An 11,815-nucleotide genomic window follows, 5' to 3' on the forward strand; every position below is an offset into this window, starting at 1 on the left:
AGCTAAGTATAACACTACCCAGCCTTCAATCCATTATCTAGATTTTTACCTAGCCTTAAATAAACCGGAATCTGAGTATACTTTAGGAATTTTCATTGATTTAACTAAAGCTTTTGACACCTTTGATATAGATAAACTACTCAAAAAGTTAGATCATTATGGGTTTGGAGGGATATCAAATCGATAGTTTGAAAGAATTGTTTAAAGGGAAGAAAGCAGTTTTCTTCAATCAAGGGTTTAAATTCCTCCCTTGAAGATATATTTTGTGGAGTTCCTCAGGGGTCAATATTATTCTTAATTCTCGTAAATGACCTTCCAAACGCATCAAAATTGTTTACTATACTTTTTGCTGATGACACAACATAACAATTTATTTTTCGGAAAATCTAAAAAGTCTATACATGATTTTGCAAATTTTGAGCTTTCAAAAATTGCAGACTTGTTCAAAGCAATTGAACTGACATTAAATGCCTCTTAAATAAAGTGTATACTTTGAGAAAGAAAACAAAAGTTCTGGTAGGTGACTCACTTTAACTTTTCATCAAAAGTAAGAAAATAAATAGAATAGGTGCTGGTTGTAAAAATGAATCATTTAAGTTTGTGGGAATACATCTTCATGAAAACCTAACCTGGAGTAACCATCTTAAAGCTGTAAAAAAAACAAAGCATCTAGGGCAGTGTTTGCATTATCAAATGTAAGAAATCTACTTCCAAGTAACATTAAGCATGCTATTTATAACTCCTTATTTCGCTCTTTTGTAGAATATGAAATTGCAGCCTGGGGAAGAAATAAAAGTCCTGAAATGAAAAAAATTAGCTTGCTCCAAAAACGTGCAGTCAGAATTATTGAAACTGAAAAAAAACAGCTTCACATACCAATCCTCTTTTCTTTAAGTATAAAATCCTTAAGTTAAATAATTTGACTGATTTCAATCAAACAACATTTGTGTATAATTAAACAAAAAAAACTTCTACCCTCATAATTTTACGACACTTTTAAAAAGCTCCGAAATTTTCAAATTGCCATTCCGAATACAGGCTCATTAGAATATCTTCCCTCATATGCACTTCTTAAGAATAATAAGATTTGGAATATCTTCCAATTGATTTAAAAAGAAGTGCCTCTTTAGGCATATTTAAGAAAAATTTATAAGAAATGTTATTTGATGGCTACATCCTAGTGCAATAAACCCTCTTGTTATTATTGCAAAAAATGAATATAAAAATTGGTAGATTATTGTACATGCTTAATCTTAGTAGCTGTTATACGTACTAAACTTTAAAACTGAAAAACTTATCATTTCTTTATGCTACACCTCGGTCTCTAACTAGTATAATCCCTGGCTTCACTAGCGTACGAATGGGGGGGCCGCGCCCCCATCACCCCCCCCCCTACCCATGTGGAGGCTCTTTTTGCATTTCCCTCCCTCAGGCCAGGCACAGTGGCGTACCTAGGGGGGGGCAGCCCTCTTGCCCCCACCCTGGGAGTTCCAGACGGGGTCCTGCCCCCACTGGAAAATACAAAATTAAAAGGAAACTACGTTTAAAAAGTAACAACTGACAATGACAAAGACAAAGGATTTGTATAAATTCACTGATAATACAAGGAGAAAAAAGTTTTAGCCTTCAAAAGAGAATACTTACTTAAACAAGATGTACTATGTACTAAGCAGACTTAACGATCTTGCACTTAGCCTTACACCCTACAAGGCTGTCTGAGCTCTCTACTGAGAAAATCATTGAAATGTTTGTGCAAGCAAATCCCAGAAAATTGAAGCTTAAAAGAGTGAATATTTAGACTCAGTAAATTCTATCTAAAAATTTCAGAAGAAAATGTAGTGAAAATAAATTTTTTAATGATGCTGTGATTATTGATTTAGCTGTGATAGTTAAGTGATTAAATGTATAACATTAAAAAGTTAGTTTTTCAAGCAAAAGAATAATTTTTAGACTCTATAAGGTTAGTAAAACCCAAAAATGTAGTAGCTTTGTGCATAGGCGGTTTCAGGGGGGGGGCAGTCCATTACCCACCCACCCCCTGAGTGAAATTAGTAAAGAATCAAAAGGTAATTTGAAAGCATCAAAATCAACATTTGAAAGCATCAAAAGCAACAAGCAATCAAATTTGATGCCTTACTTACTCTATTTTGAGAAAATATAAACGTTCCAGTCAAATTATGACTTAATAAACTAAGAATTAGGAATCATTGCTTTTCCCTGTCCTTTCCGGATGGATTTAAGACCACAAATATTTCCTCATTCGGTTGTTAAACAAGATGTAAGAAATCCTTCATTTTTCTGGTCAAAAAATATTTTTGATGCCTTTAAGAAAAAACTCTAGAAAGGGCAAGTTTTGGCAAGAGAGGAAGAAGAATTATTGTGACTTCTAATTTGAGACTTAGAAAGTGTCTTAGTCATAATTTTGTCTCAAAAAACAGGCTTAGACATATTTTTGACTTTTGCTTGTGACTGAAAATCTCAGGAATAGTTTTGTCTCAAGAGTTATAGTTTAGAAAGTGTCTTAGACATTATTGGGTGTGAAAAGTATGGCTGTGAGGTAATTGCGGCTTAGAACTGTGACAAGCAATGTGCCTTATAATTAAGCCCAAAAATGTGAATTAGACATGATTGGGACTGAGAAGTGTTTTTGTGACTGAGAAAGTGTCTTAGACAAAGCTGCGAATTAGAATTTCGACTTAAAAAGTGTCTTAGTCACAAATTGGTCTGAAAAGTAAGACTTTGAAATGATTGTGACTTATAACTGTGACTTAGAATGGGCCTTGAATATAATTGAGCCAGACAACTATGATCATTAGACATAAGTGTGATTGAAACGGCGTTTCAGACTTAATTAACTTAATTAATTAATTAACTGTGACTTAGAATGGATCTTAAACACAATAACGTCTAAAAAACATGATTTTGAACTAGCTTTGAGTTAAAGTTGAGCCTCAGTATGTGTCTAAGACACATTTGTTACTTAGAAAGTGTCTAAGGCATGTTTGTGGCTTCAAAAGTGTTTTAGACATAATTGTGACTTAGAACAGTGACTTAGAAATTCTCAAAGTATTAGTTTGACATAGCATGGTGACTTAGAAAGTAAATTATACATAATTGTTACTTAGAAAGTGTTTTAGAATGTGTCTAATGCATGTTTGTGACTTAGAGAGTCTGTTAGACATAATTTTGTCTCAAAAGTTTGAGTTCGACGTAGAATGGTGACTTAGATATAATTGTGACTTAGAAAGTGTCTTAGACATAAGCATGTCTCCAAAGTAAGAATTTTTCATAGACTTGTGACTTAGATAATTCGGTCTCAAAAGTTGACTTAGAACTGTGATTTGAAATATGTCTTACCATGACTTAGACATGGGTTTGAGTTAGAATTGAGACTTGGAATTTGTCTTAAAGTAACTTAATCTGGATTCTATGGCCATTATATCTTAAAGTGACAGTTTTGATGCTTTAGTATGAAAGTTTAAAACTAAAACTTTGTGATATAAATATTGCCATATTTCATTCATTTCAAGTGGCCCAAGAAAACTAGTTTTTCGTAGACTAGGAGAAGGGAGTATTTTTTTATTTACTTTCAGTCTTCTTATGGTAAACTTTTATTTTTAACTCTAAATTTAACATAGAAACTATTTGAAGTCTCCTGCAAGAAAAATTAGCATGATTTGAGAAGCATTGCTTATAACTAAAAGAGAAAGAAAAATAGCAGAAAAATAAAAATAATTCTCCCTTCCTTAGACTAACATGATTGATATGTTATGTTAAATTGTTAAATTGCTTTGGTTTCGCTTAGATACCATTTTTGGTAATTAAAAAGCGATTTTGCACTGGTTTTTTTTTCACAATGTATATTTTCGACATTTTTTACATGCTCATCATAACTGTTCTTGAATATGTTTAAAGATTTAGACTCCTTAATATAATCCGGCAAACTGTTCCATGGGTTTATCACTCTCACAGAAAAAGAGTTTAAATGTAAAATGTATGCATGTAAATATGCAGTGTCCCATTATAAAGTTCTGCAATCTTTAATATTTTTTTTGATAAATAAATGGATTATAAAGGCATTTTCCCTACCCTGTAATAAAAGGTAAAAGAAACTGTAATTTTAGTATGGTTAGGAGGGTAAATAGAATTTTTTAGCTTTTAATAAAATTTAGGGCAAATAAAATTTAAAAAAGGTATCAATATTTTTTCAGAAAAGGGGTTTTTAAGGAGGGGCACAATGTTGCCAGGGGGAACCCAAAAAATTGTGCCCCCCTTAAACAAATGCCCTCGTAAACCCCTGCCTGGCTTAATGTAAACGTTCAAAAAATATTTTGAAAAAAAAATTCGAATTTTTTAGCCCAAAACAACCCGGCCACACATGAGTGTCCGTTTGCTAATAATTCGCCCCTGGAGAGTACAATGTCGTCATCAGTGGCGGATATAAGGGGGGTTATTGAGGTTATTTACCCCCCCCCTAGAATCCTGGGGGTAAATCCTAGAATCCTAAGGGTAATTATACCCCCCCCTAGAATCTTGGAGGTAATTATACCCCTGAACATATATTCAGGCCCTGAATAGCAGGGGTTACTCCACTTGCTGCCTCTTCAAGTTACAGTTGCCTTGACCCCTTCACTTCAAAAAAAATACATTCCCTATTGCTTAGTCTGCACTCAAGTGTAAAGGTACTTCTATATTTTCATGATAGTAAAAGTTTTTGCGGCATTTTGCAGATGCCTAAACAGTTATAAGCTTTGAAAACTGTAAAAAATTTAAACAAAAAATGTAAATGGAACTTATGTATATTGATAATTATGGTTGCTAACATGGCTACGGAACACCATGAAAACAGAAAGGCTATCTAGCCTTGCACTCATGCACTCCCATCCAGGGGCATAATGGAGTTAAGTGATAAATTTGTAAAGTTAAAAAGTTAGTTTTTCAAGCAAAGGAATAATTTTTAGACTCTATAAGGTTATTAACCACCCAAAAATGTAGTCTTTTTGGTGTGTTTTTATGGTGAACAAAACAAGTACAGGTTTTGCCCCCCTTAAACAAAAGCCCTCGTACGCTCCTGCTCCCATCCTAGTAGATTAAAATCAATCAAACATGAAGACGTACATTCTTAACAAGTTTTTAAGCGCCAAGCCGCGCCGACTTTTTAATGGAGGAAGTTGTTACTTTGTTTTTGTTTTTAAAAAAAGGTTGATTTTAAAATTGAATATCTTTTAAATTTGCACGAAAACAATTAAAATGTGCACTGTGCAGATACGTCGGAATCAGATATTTCAAATTTTAAGTCAACATATTCTAAATTTCTAAATTCTAAAGTAATAGTCAATGTCATTAAAATTAGATGTTTTTTTAATAGAAAAAAAATGGTATGGACACTAAAAAAAACATTAATTTACTTTTAAATAATGTCATTTCCACATTAGATTTCGTTAATTAAGATCTTAACATATACTACATTGACGACAAGACAATTTAACAATTTGAGTAATGGCCATATTTTTTCAAAGTTTGGCAGAATAGCTTTTCTAAAGATTTAAAAAAGTAACATTTTTTTCCTCTTAGAGTAAAACTATTAGTTTTTATATTACTGCCTTTTTTGTCAATGTTTGCGCAGCAAACTTAATATAAAAAGTTTAGTTAAAATAAAATAAATTCAGTTTTTTTTACAGATCTCTGTAGTTAATGTAAAATGAATGACATAATGAAGGGTATATAAAACAAGGTGAAAGCTGAAAGGTATGTATAATGAAGCCTTAATATTAGATTGAGTTTGTAAATCCCATACAGAAATGAGTGGAAAATGCAAATCAAACCCAATTAAAACCAAATCAAAAAATTTTACCCCCCCCCCCTTCAGAATCCTTATATCCGCCCCTGGTCGTCATCCATTGTACTCTACACCTCCCCAACCTCCCCACCCTAAATATACAATACTTTCTTCCTGGCCCTAGACCTATCACCGCACGGTGTCGTAATTCCTTGTTTTTATCTTTCCATTCACACGTACTATGTATATATAAACGAACACACACATAATTATACTTTATATATATACGTTGAAATCGATGGAATGGCCTACTGCAGTTATAGCATAAAGTACGTTATACGGGGCCAATAATATTGTCAATGCACTAATATCATTTAACATGAATTGTTTTGTTTTAGGAATTTATTAAAGAATACTTCTGAAAACTTATACTTTCCTGATAGTAATAACTTTAAGGTTATCTCTTGAAAATAAGAAATGTGCGAGTTAGTACTTTTAGGGCCCCACAACTTGGTCTTGCAGCTTTTTGAAAGTTGATTCGTTCTTGAATTGAGAACAGAACGTACTTTGTATCGAGTTGCGGGGCCCAGTCTCTGTATGGAGCTGCAGCGACCTGCCACCCGCACAGCAACTCAGCCAGCTTCAGTCCCAGTAGTTAACAAACTCTCGTACATTAGTAACCCTTCTAAATATCAGAAGCTTTGTACAGTTACATAATTTTTTCTTCTATAAATGAAAAACGGAAAAAAATTTGCATCCTTCAATTGTGATCAAAGGTCACATTAGTGTTTAATGACTTAATTCATATGGATACAATCTTTTTTTCCAGTGTCACGTGTAATATTTGTAACTATGTATAAATTCTAATCTAATTTTTTTATTAAAAGATATATATTTTTTTAGGACTATTTAAAATTCAACATTTTCCTCTATCATGATTTCGATCATAATTGTTCAAGTTTGCTGAGTTGCGCACGCGCCTTGTGCAATAAGTAAAAACAGTCTACAACGTGCACACTGAGGAAACTCGCCTTGCAACTTGTTCATAGTTTTAAGTACTATCATGGCATTTTTCCAAATTATGGAAGTATAACTCTTGTACTGAAAAAGTAAAAAGTTCCAACTATTAAAAGTTCTCAGACTTTCATGTTATGATATTCAAAACTTTTAGATTACTATGTCACTTTAATAAATTAGTCTGAGGCTCCTTAAATATGAGTATTGTGCGCGGGGCTTTTGCCCCGGGTCGAAATGGAGGTGGTGGTGGAAGTAGAGGAGCAGGAGGGGATGAGAAACCTCATGCTCAAGCTAAACTCCTCTCTCCCACAGAGAAGTGCAAGGCAATATTTTCGTTTATTCCACCCTGATTCTGTATCTGGATGTGATAAAGTAGTTTGATTCTTTAAGCAGATTCAAGTAAATAAAATAAAAATGTGTCACGCCGGGATGTCATGCTATTGTTTATATCTTGATACTATTCGTACAGGCATAGACTTGTTTATTGTTGCAGTATGAATTGTTTCCAGTTGTACACGATAGCACTCAACATGGATTTAATTAATAAAGTCCGTGTACTTTAACTCGTACTTTCTATCGTTTATCTCTTATTATGTAATCTCCGCATTTTGTTTTATCTTATCTTAGCGTCCTATTTCCTAAAATATATTTATGTATTTTTTACATGAAAATGCATTTTTTAATATTTTTTTCAGGTAGAATATTTTGAATCATCGTACTCTTATTTTTTTATTTTACAAAAACAATTCATCTGAAGATTTTTTTATGAGAGAAATCTTAAAATGTCAAGTCTTTTGAAAATTACTCATGTTAGTTTCTTACTCAATAGGGGTGTTCATGTTTAGGCTCACTTTTCGACATTACTCATGTTAGTTTCTTACTCAATAGGGGTGTTCATGTTTAGGCTCACTTTTGGACATTACTCATGTTAGTTTCTTACTCAATAGGGGTGTTCATGTTTAGGCTCACTTTTGGACAGAGATGCAAGGTCGACAAAAAGTTTCAAAATTTGCAAGATTTTCAAAAAAAAAGTTTTAAAAATTAAAAAAAAATTTTTAGGCTGCGCTAATTGATTAAAATTAAACCTTTTTTCACAAACTGTAATAGGCCCATCCCTAATTTAGTTATAACATATCAGTTATTATAGAGATAAACATGTCTAAAATACATAGTAAAAAATTAAAACCCTATTATTGACTGCAAAGGTGTTCCCCAAATGTGTTCTGGAACTACGACAAAAAAATCAATCAATCAATATTTTTTTTTCAACATTTTTGGCGCAAGTACGGCTAACTAAGGTAGAATGTTAATTTTTTTGTGGTCAAATTAGACCATTTCAGATAACATATCTGGACAGTTAGTCTCAACTTGTCTGGGGGGGGGGGGGGCGCTATTTAATAGAAATAGAAGAATTAAATCATAAATCTCCTCAATCTAAAAAAATCTTTATCCTCAACATTCTATCAGTACTTATTTTTACACATTAACTTGATATTTTTATTATGATTACTAACCTGTACAGGAAGAAATGGTCTGTTTGTATCATGATTACTAATTTGTACGAAAAGAAATAGTCTGTACAGGTTTGTAATCATAATACAACTAGACCATTTCTTCTTGTCAGGTTGAAAATCATAATACAACTTGATCATTTCTTCTAGTACAGGTTAGTAATCATAATAAATTAGACCATTTCTCAGATTTGTATAATAATTTAACGCTAGGCCATATCTCAGGTTAGTAATCATAATACAACCAGACCATTTCTTTTGGTACATCGTACACAATACAACTAAAAAGGAGTACAGATATCAAGTTAATGTGTAAAAATGAGTAAGGATAAGATAGTTCAAGAACACATTTGGCGCACACCTTTCCAGTCAAGATAGGGTTTTAATTTTTTACTGTGTATTATAGACATGTTTATCTCTATAAAAACTGATATGCATGTTGATAATAAAATTAGGGATGATTAGGGATGGGCATATTACAATTTTTCTGAAAAAAAAACGAAAAAAGGTAAAATTTTAATTAATTAGCGCATCCTGAAAAAAAAACTTGTAAATTTATTTTGAAAATGTTGTTAAATTTTGCAACTTTTTGGCGACCTTACATCTCGGAACCAAAAGTGACCGGGCTTTTTTTTGCATTAACTAGTTGTTAAAATACTTTTTTATCTACTTAAAGGATTAAAATATAAAAATTGTTCAGATATGCAACGAGCCGGCCGCCAAGCACATTCATTACGGAGCAATGACCTGCTTCAGCTGCCGGGCATTCTTCCGCCGATCAATCCAGAACAAAACCGCCAACTCATATACTTGCCGCCGAAGCCAGAATTGTGAAATCAATCTGAGAACTCGGAAGAATTGTCAATTTTGCAGGTAAAGTTCCTCAACATTATATATACAAAGTAAACCCTAAACGTATATGGTGCATGGCAAGGATGTAATGCAAGGAAAGTTATTTCAGAAGTGTACACTCAATCTTTCACATAAAAAAATCAATGAAATATTCTGGTCATAAGAAACTATTTTGTAAATTATCAAAACTATCAAATTTAATGCTTTTACTTCCTCGGATACCAAACGAACACTGATGCATCTATTCTTGTTTATAAATTCCGCCCAAAGAGAACTGGTTTCAATGTGTACGCAGAGTATACACGACCAGGGATCGGAAATTGAGTTATCAAGAAAAACCGTCGCGTAATTTAAATTTTTATTGTTAGAGCCTACTTCTATAAAAATGTAAACTTCAGAAAAAATGGAAAAACTTGAGCTCCCTAAGTAACTGTAAATGTACCAGAAATTTATTCAAGTTTGATATTATGTCTAGGTACCAGAAATGTCTTCAAGTTTGATATTATCTCTAGGTACCAGAAATGTCTTCAAGTTTGATATTATGTCTAGATACCAGAAATGTCTTCAAGTTTGATTTTATGTCTAGGTACCAGAAATGTCTTCAAGATTGATATTATCTCTAGGTACCAGAAATGTTTTCAAGTTTGATATTATGGCTAGGTACCAGAATTGTCATCAAGTTTGATATTATGTCTAGGTACCAGAAATGTCTTAGTGTTGGCATGAAAACTAACTGGGTCCTTTCCGAAGAGGAACGCCAGCGTAGGTTCAGGAAAGTTCGAGAACGTCACGAAGCCAACGATCTACCTCAAAATCACATGCCAGAGGATGACTACCACGATGACGGAGAAGATGAAGTCGAAGAAAACGGCGGCCAGCTCCCAGAGTCAAACTCCTATCATGAGCAAAACGGCCGAGGTCAAAATTCATACGAGGAGGTTAGATCAATTCTTCAAAGTTCTTTTGATCAACGCGGGGAAAGGTTGGAAGACCCTCGGGAAGGTTCTAGTCGAGGATATTCCGCGGTATCCCTCCACCCTGTTCAAGTTAAGGTTGAGCCTAGGAATCCGTCTCCTAGTTACTATGATGTATCACAAATACAGGTAATAATTGTGTTTTTTTTCCGAACTGCCTTCCGTAAATTATAAATTATTTAAATTAACGCACTAAATGTTCCGGGCCTTCCGTCTTTCATTAAACCAAAGATATAACCGTTATCTTTGACGTAATGTTGTCGAATGCTTTTCCCGTAAATGGCATTTTCTACAGAAAATGTTTTCTCCAGAAATAATAATTTGTCTTTATTTTGAAATATGACCGAGAACTTGCTAAATGACCCTTAAAAGGATTATGTGGAACTATTTATACAATACTAATCTATTTTATCTTTCCAACTAAAAATATTTAGTTACTTCCCCCCAACCCCTCCCTTCTCTCTGCGTACTCTTCTCTATTTTTCTCTGGAAGGAAAACACTGGCTGTTACTAGGCACCCTTACTCTGATAATTATTGATAGAAAAATAAACATAGACGGGGGAGGAGGGGGCTCTTCAATACTTTATTTTGACTAACCAGCTCTGATAAACCTCCCCCCCCCCTTCCCCTCGACTACAATCCCATGAGCAATAAACATACACGGAGATGATTCTTTCTGTATTTACTTCCCTATCGTCATAAAATATAACCATGTTTATTGCTGATATTCAACAGTTACTCTTAGATACATATCTCGCCAAAATAGTTGCTGGGACGTATGTAGTTAATAGTTTTCCTTCTATGCGGTCTGGGTTCCCTTGGCTACCAGTATGTCTCTTTTCATCTTAGTTTTTGCACATACAAGAACTCTTATTTAAATGATTGCCCCCCCCCTCCCCCCCTAAAAATAAATTTTTTTTCAATCTTGAAAATTACGCTGTGAGCTTTGGAAAGAAAGAAATTTTTTCCCCCAGTAATGGGATTGTTCGCGAAAAATTAAAGGGGTATAGGCTAACGTCGAATCTATTTACGAATAAATTGAATTTAATTCGATGATTATAGGTTGTAATATCTATAAAAAATTATTAATTTAATTTCATTATTTCTGAGTGGAATAATTTAACTTTGTGAATTTGGACGCTACCTCTTCGGTATGAGTCGTGTTTAACCATTTTCTCCTTATAGGCGCAACAGATAGAAGTAAGAATAGTAGCGATCACCATCGAATTCGATTCGACGTTAGCCTATACCCCCCTTTCATTTTTCGTGAACCCTCCCTTTAATTGAAGGCTTACTGTTCTATAGATTATATAAATGTAATCTATCCTAGGTAAAAGATGAGCCGGGAAGTCGACCCTTCACTTCTCACATAACTTCTAGTTCCGACAATTCTAGTGCTCTCATCAACGCTATCTGCTCTGGTCGAGTAGATCATACTGTTCGTTCCAGCTCAATTTCTCCAGCTGTAACCCAGATTGCTGTTTCTGGGCATTCAAACCGGTTTATTCTGCCTGCTAACACTCAACCCTCGGTTATTGTTCAACAGAATCAAAATTTATGTACTAATGTAAGTAACCAATTTTAGAATTTAATTGAAAGGTACGTATAAATTGGTTTATAATATTTTATTTCACTTCAGGGGTGTAAAATTTTAAGACCTTTACCGGGCCTGTGGGGGGGG

General features: G+C 33.7%; 1 protein-coding gene across 16 annotated transcripts in view; it reads left to right on the top strand.

Annotated features, from left to right (window-relative positions):
* Positions 1 to 6,928: 6,928 nt before the first annotated feature.
* Positions 6,929 to 11,815, top strand: part of LOC111699122 (uncharacterized) — an 11,780-nt gene continuing 6,893 nt past the window's right edge. For all 16 annotated transcript variants that reach the window (XM_023469779.1, XM_023469763.1, XM_023469771.1 and 13 more), the window contains exons 1-4: positions 6,929 to 7,119; positions 9,008 to 9,180; positions 9,857 to 10,262; positions 11,465 to 11,701. In XM_023469779.1, coding sequence (XP_023325547.1) covers positions 6,994 to 7,119; positions 9,008 to 9,180; positions 9,857 to 10,262; positions 11,465 to 11,701 — 942 coding nt within the window. In that variant the 5' untranslated portion in view covers positions 6,929 to 6,993. The remainder of the gene's footprint in view (positions 7,120 to 9,007; positions 9,181 to 9,856; positions 10,263 to 11,464; positions 11,702 to 11,815) is intronic.

The sequence above is a fragment of the Eurytemora carolleeae genome, unplaced genomic scaffold, assembly GCF_000591075.1.
Source record: "Eurytemora carolleeae unplaced genomic scaffold, Eaff_2.0 scaffold25, whole genome shotgun sequence".
In the NCBI taxonomy this organism is placed as follows: domain Eukaryota; kingdom Metazoa; phylum Arthropoda; class Copepoda; order Calanoida; family Temoridae; genus Eurytemora; species Eurytemora carolleeae.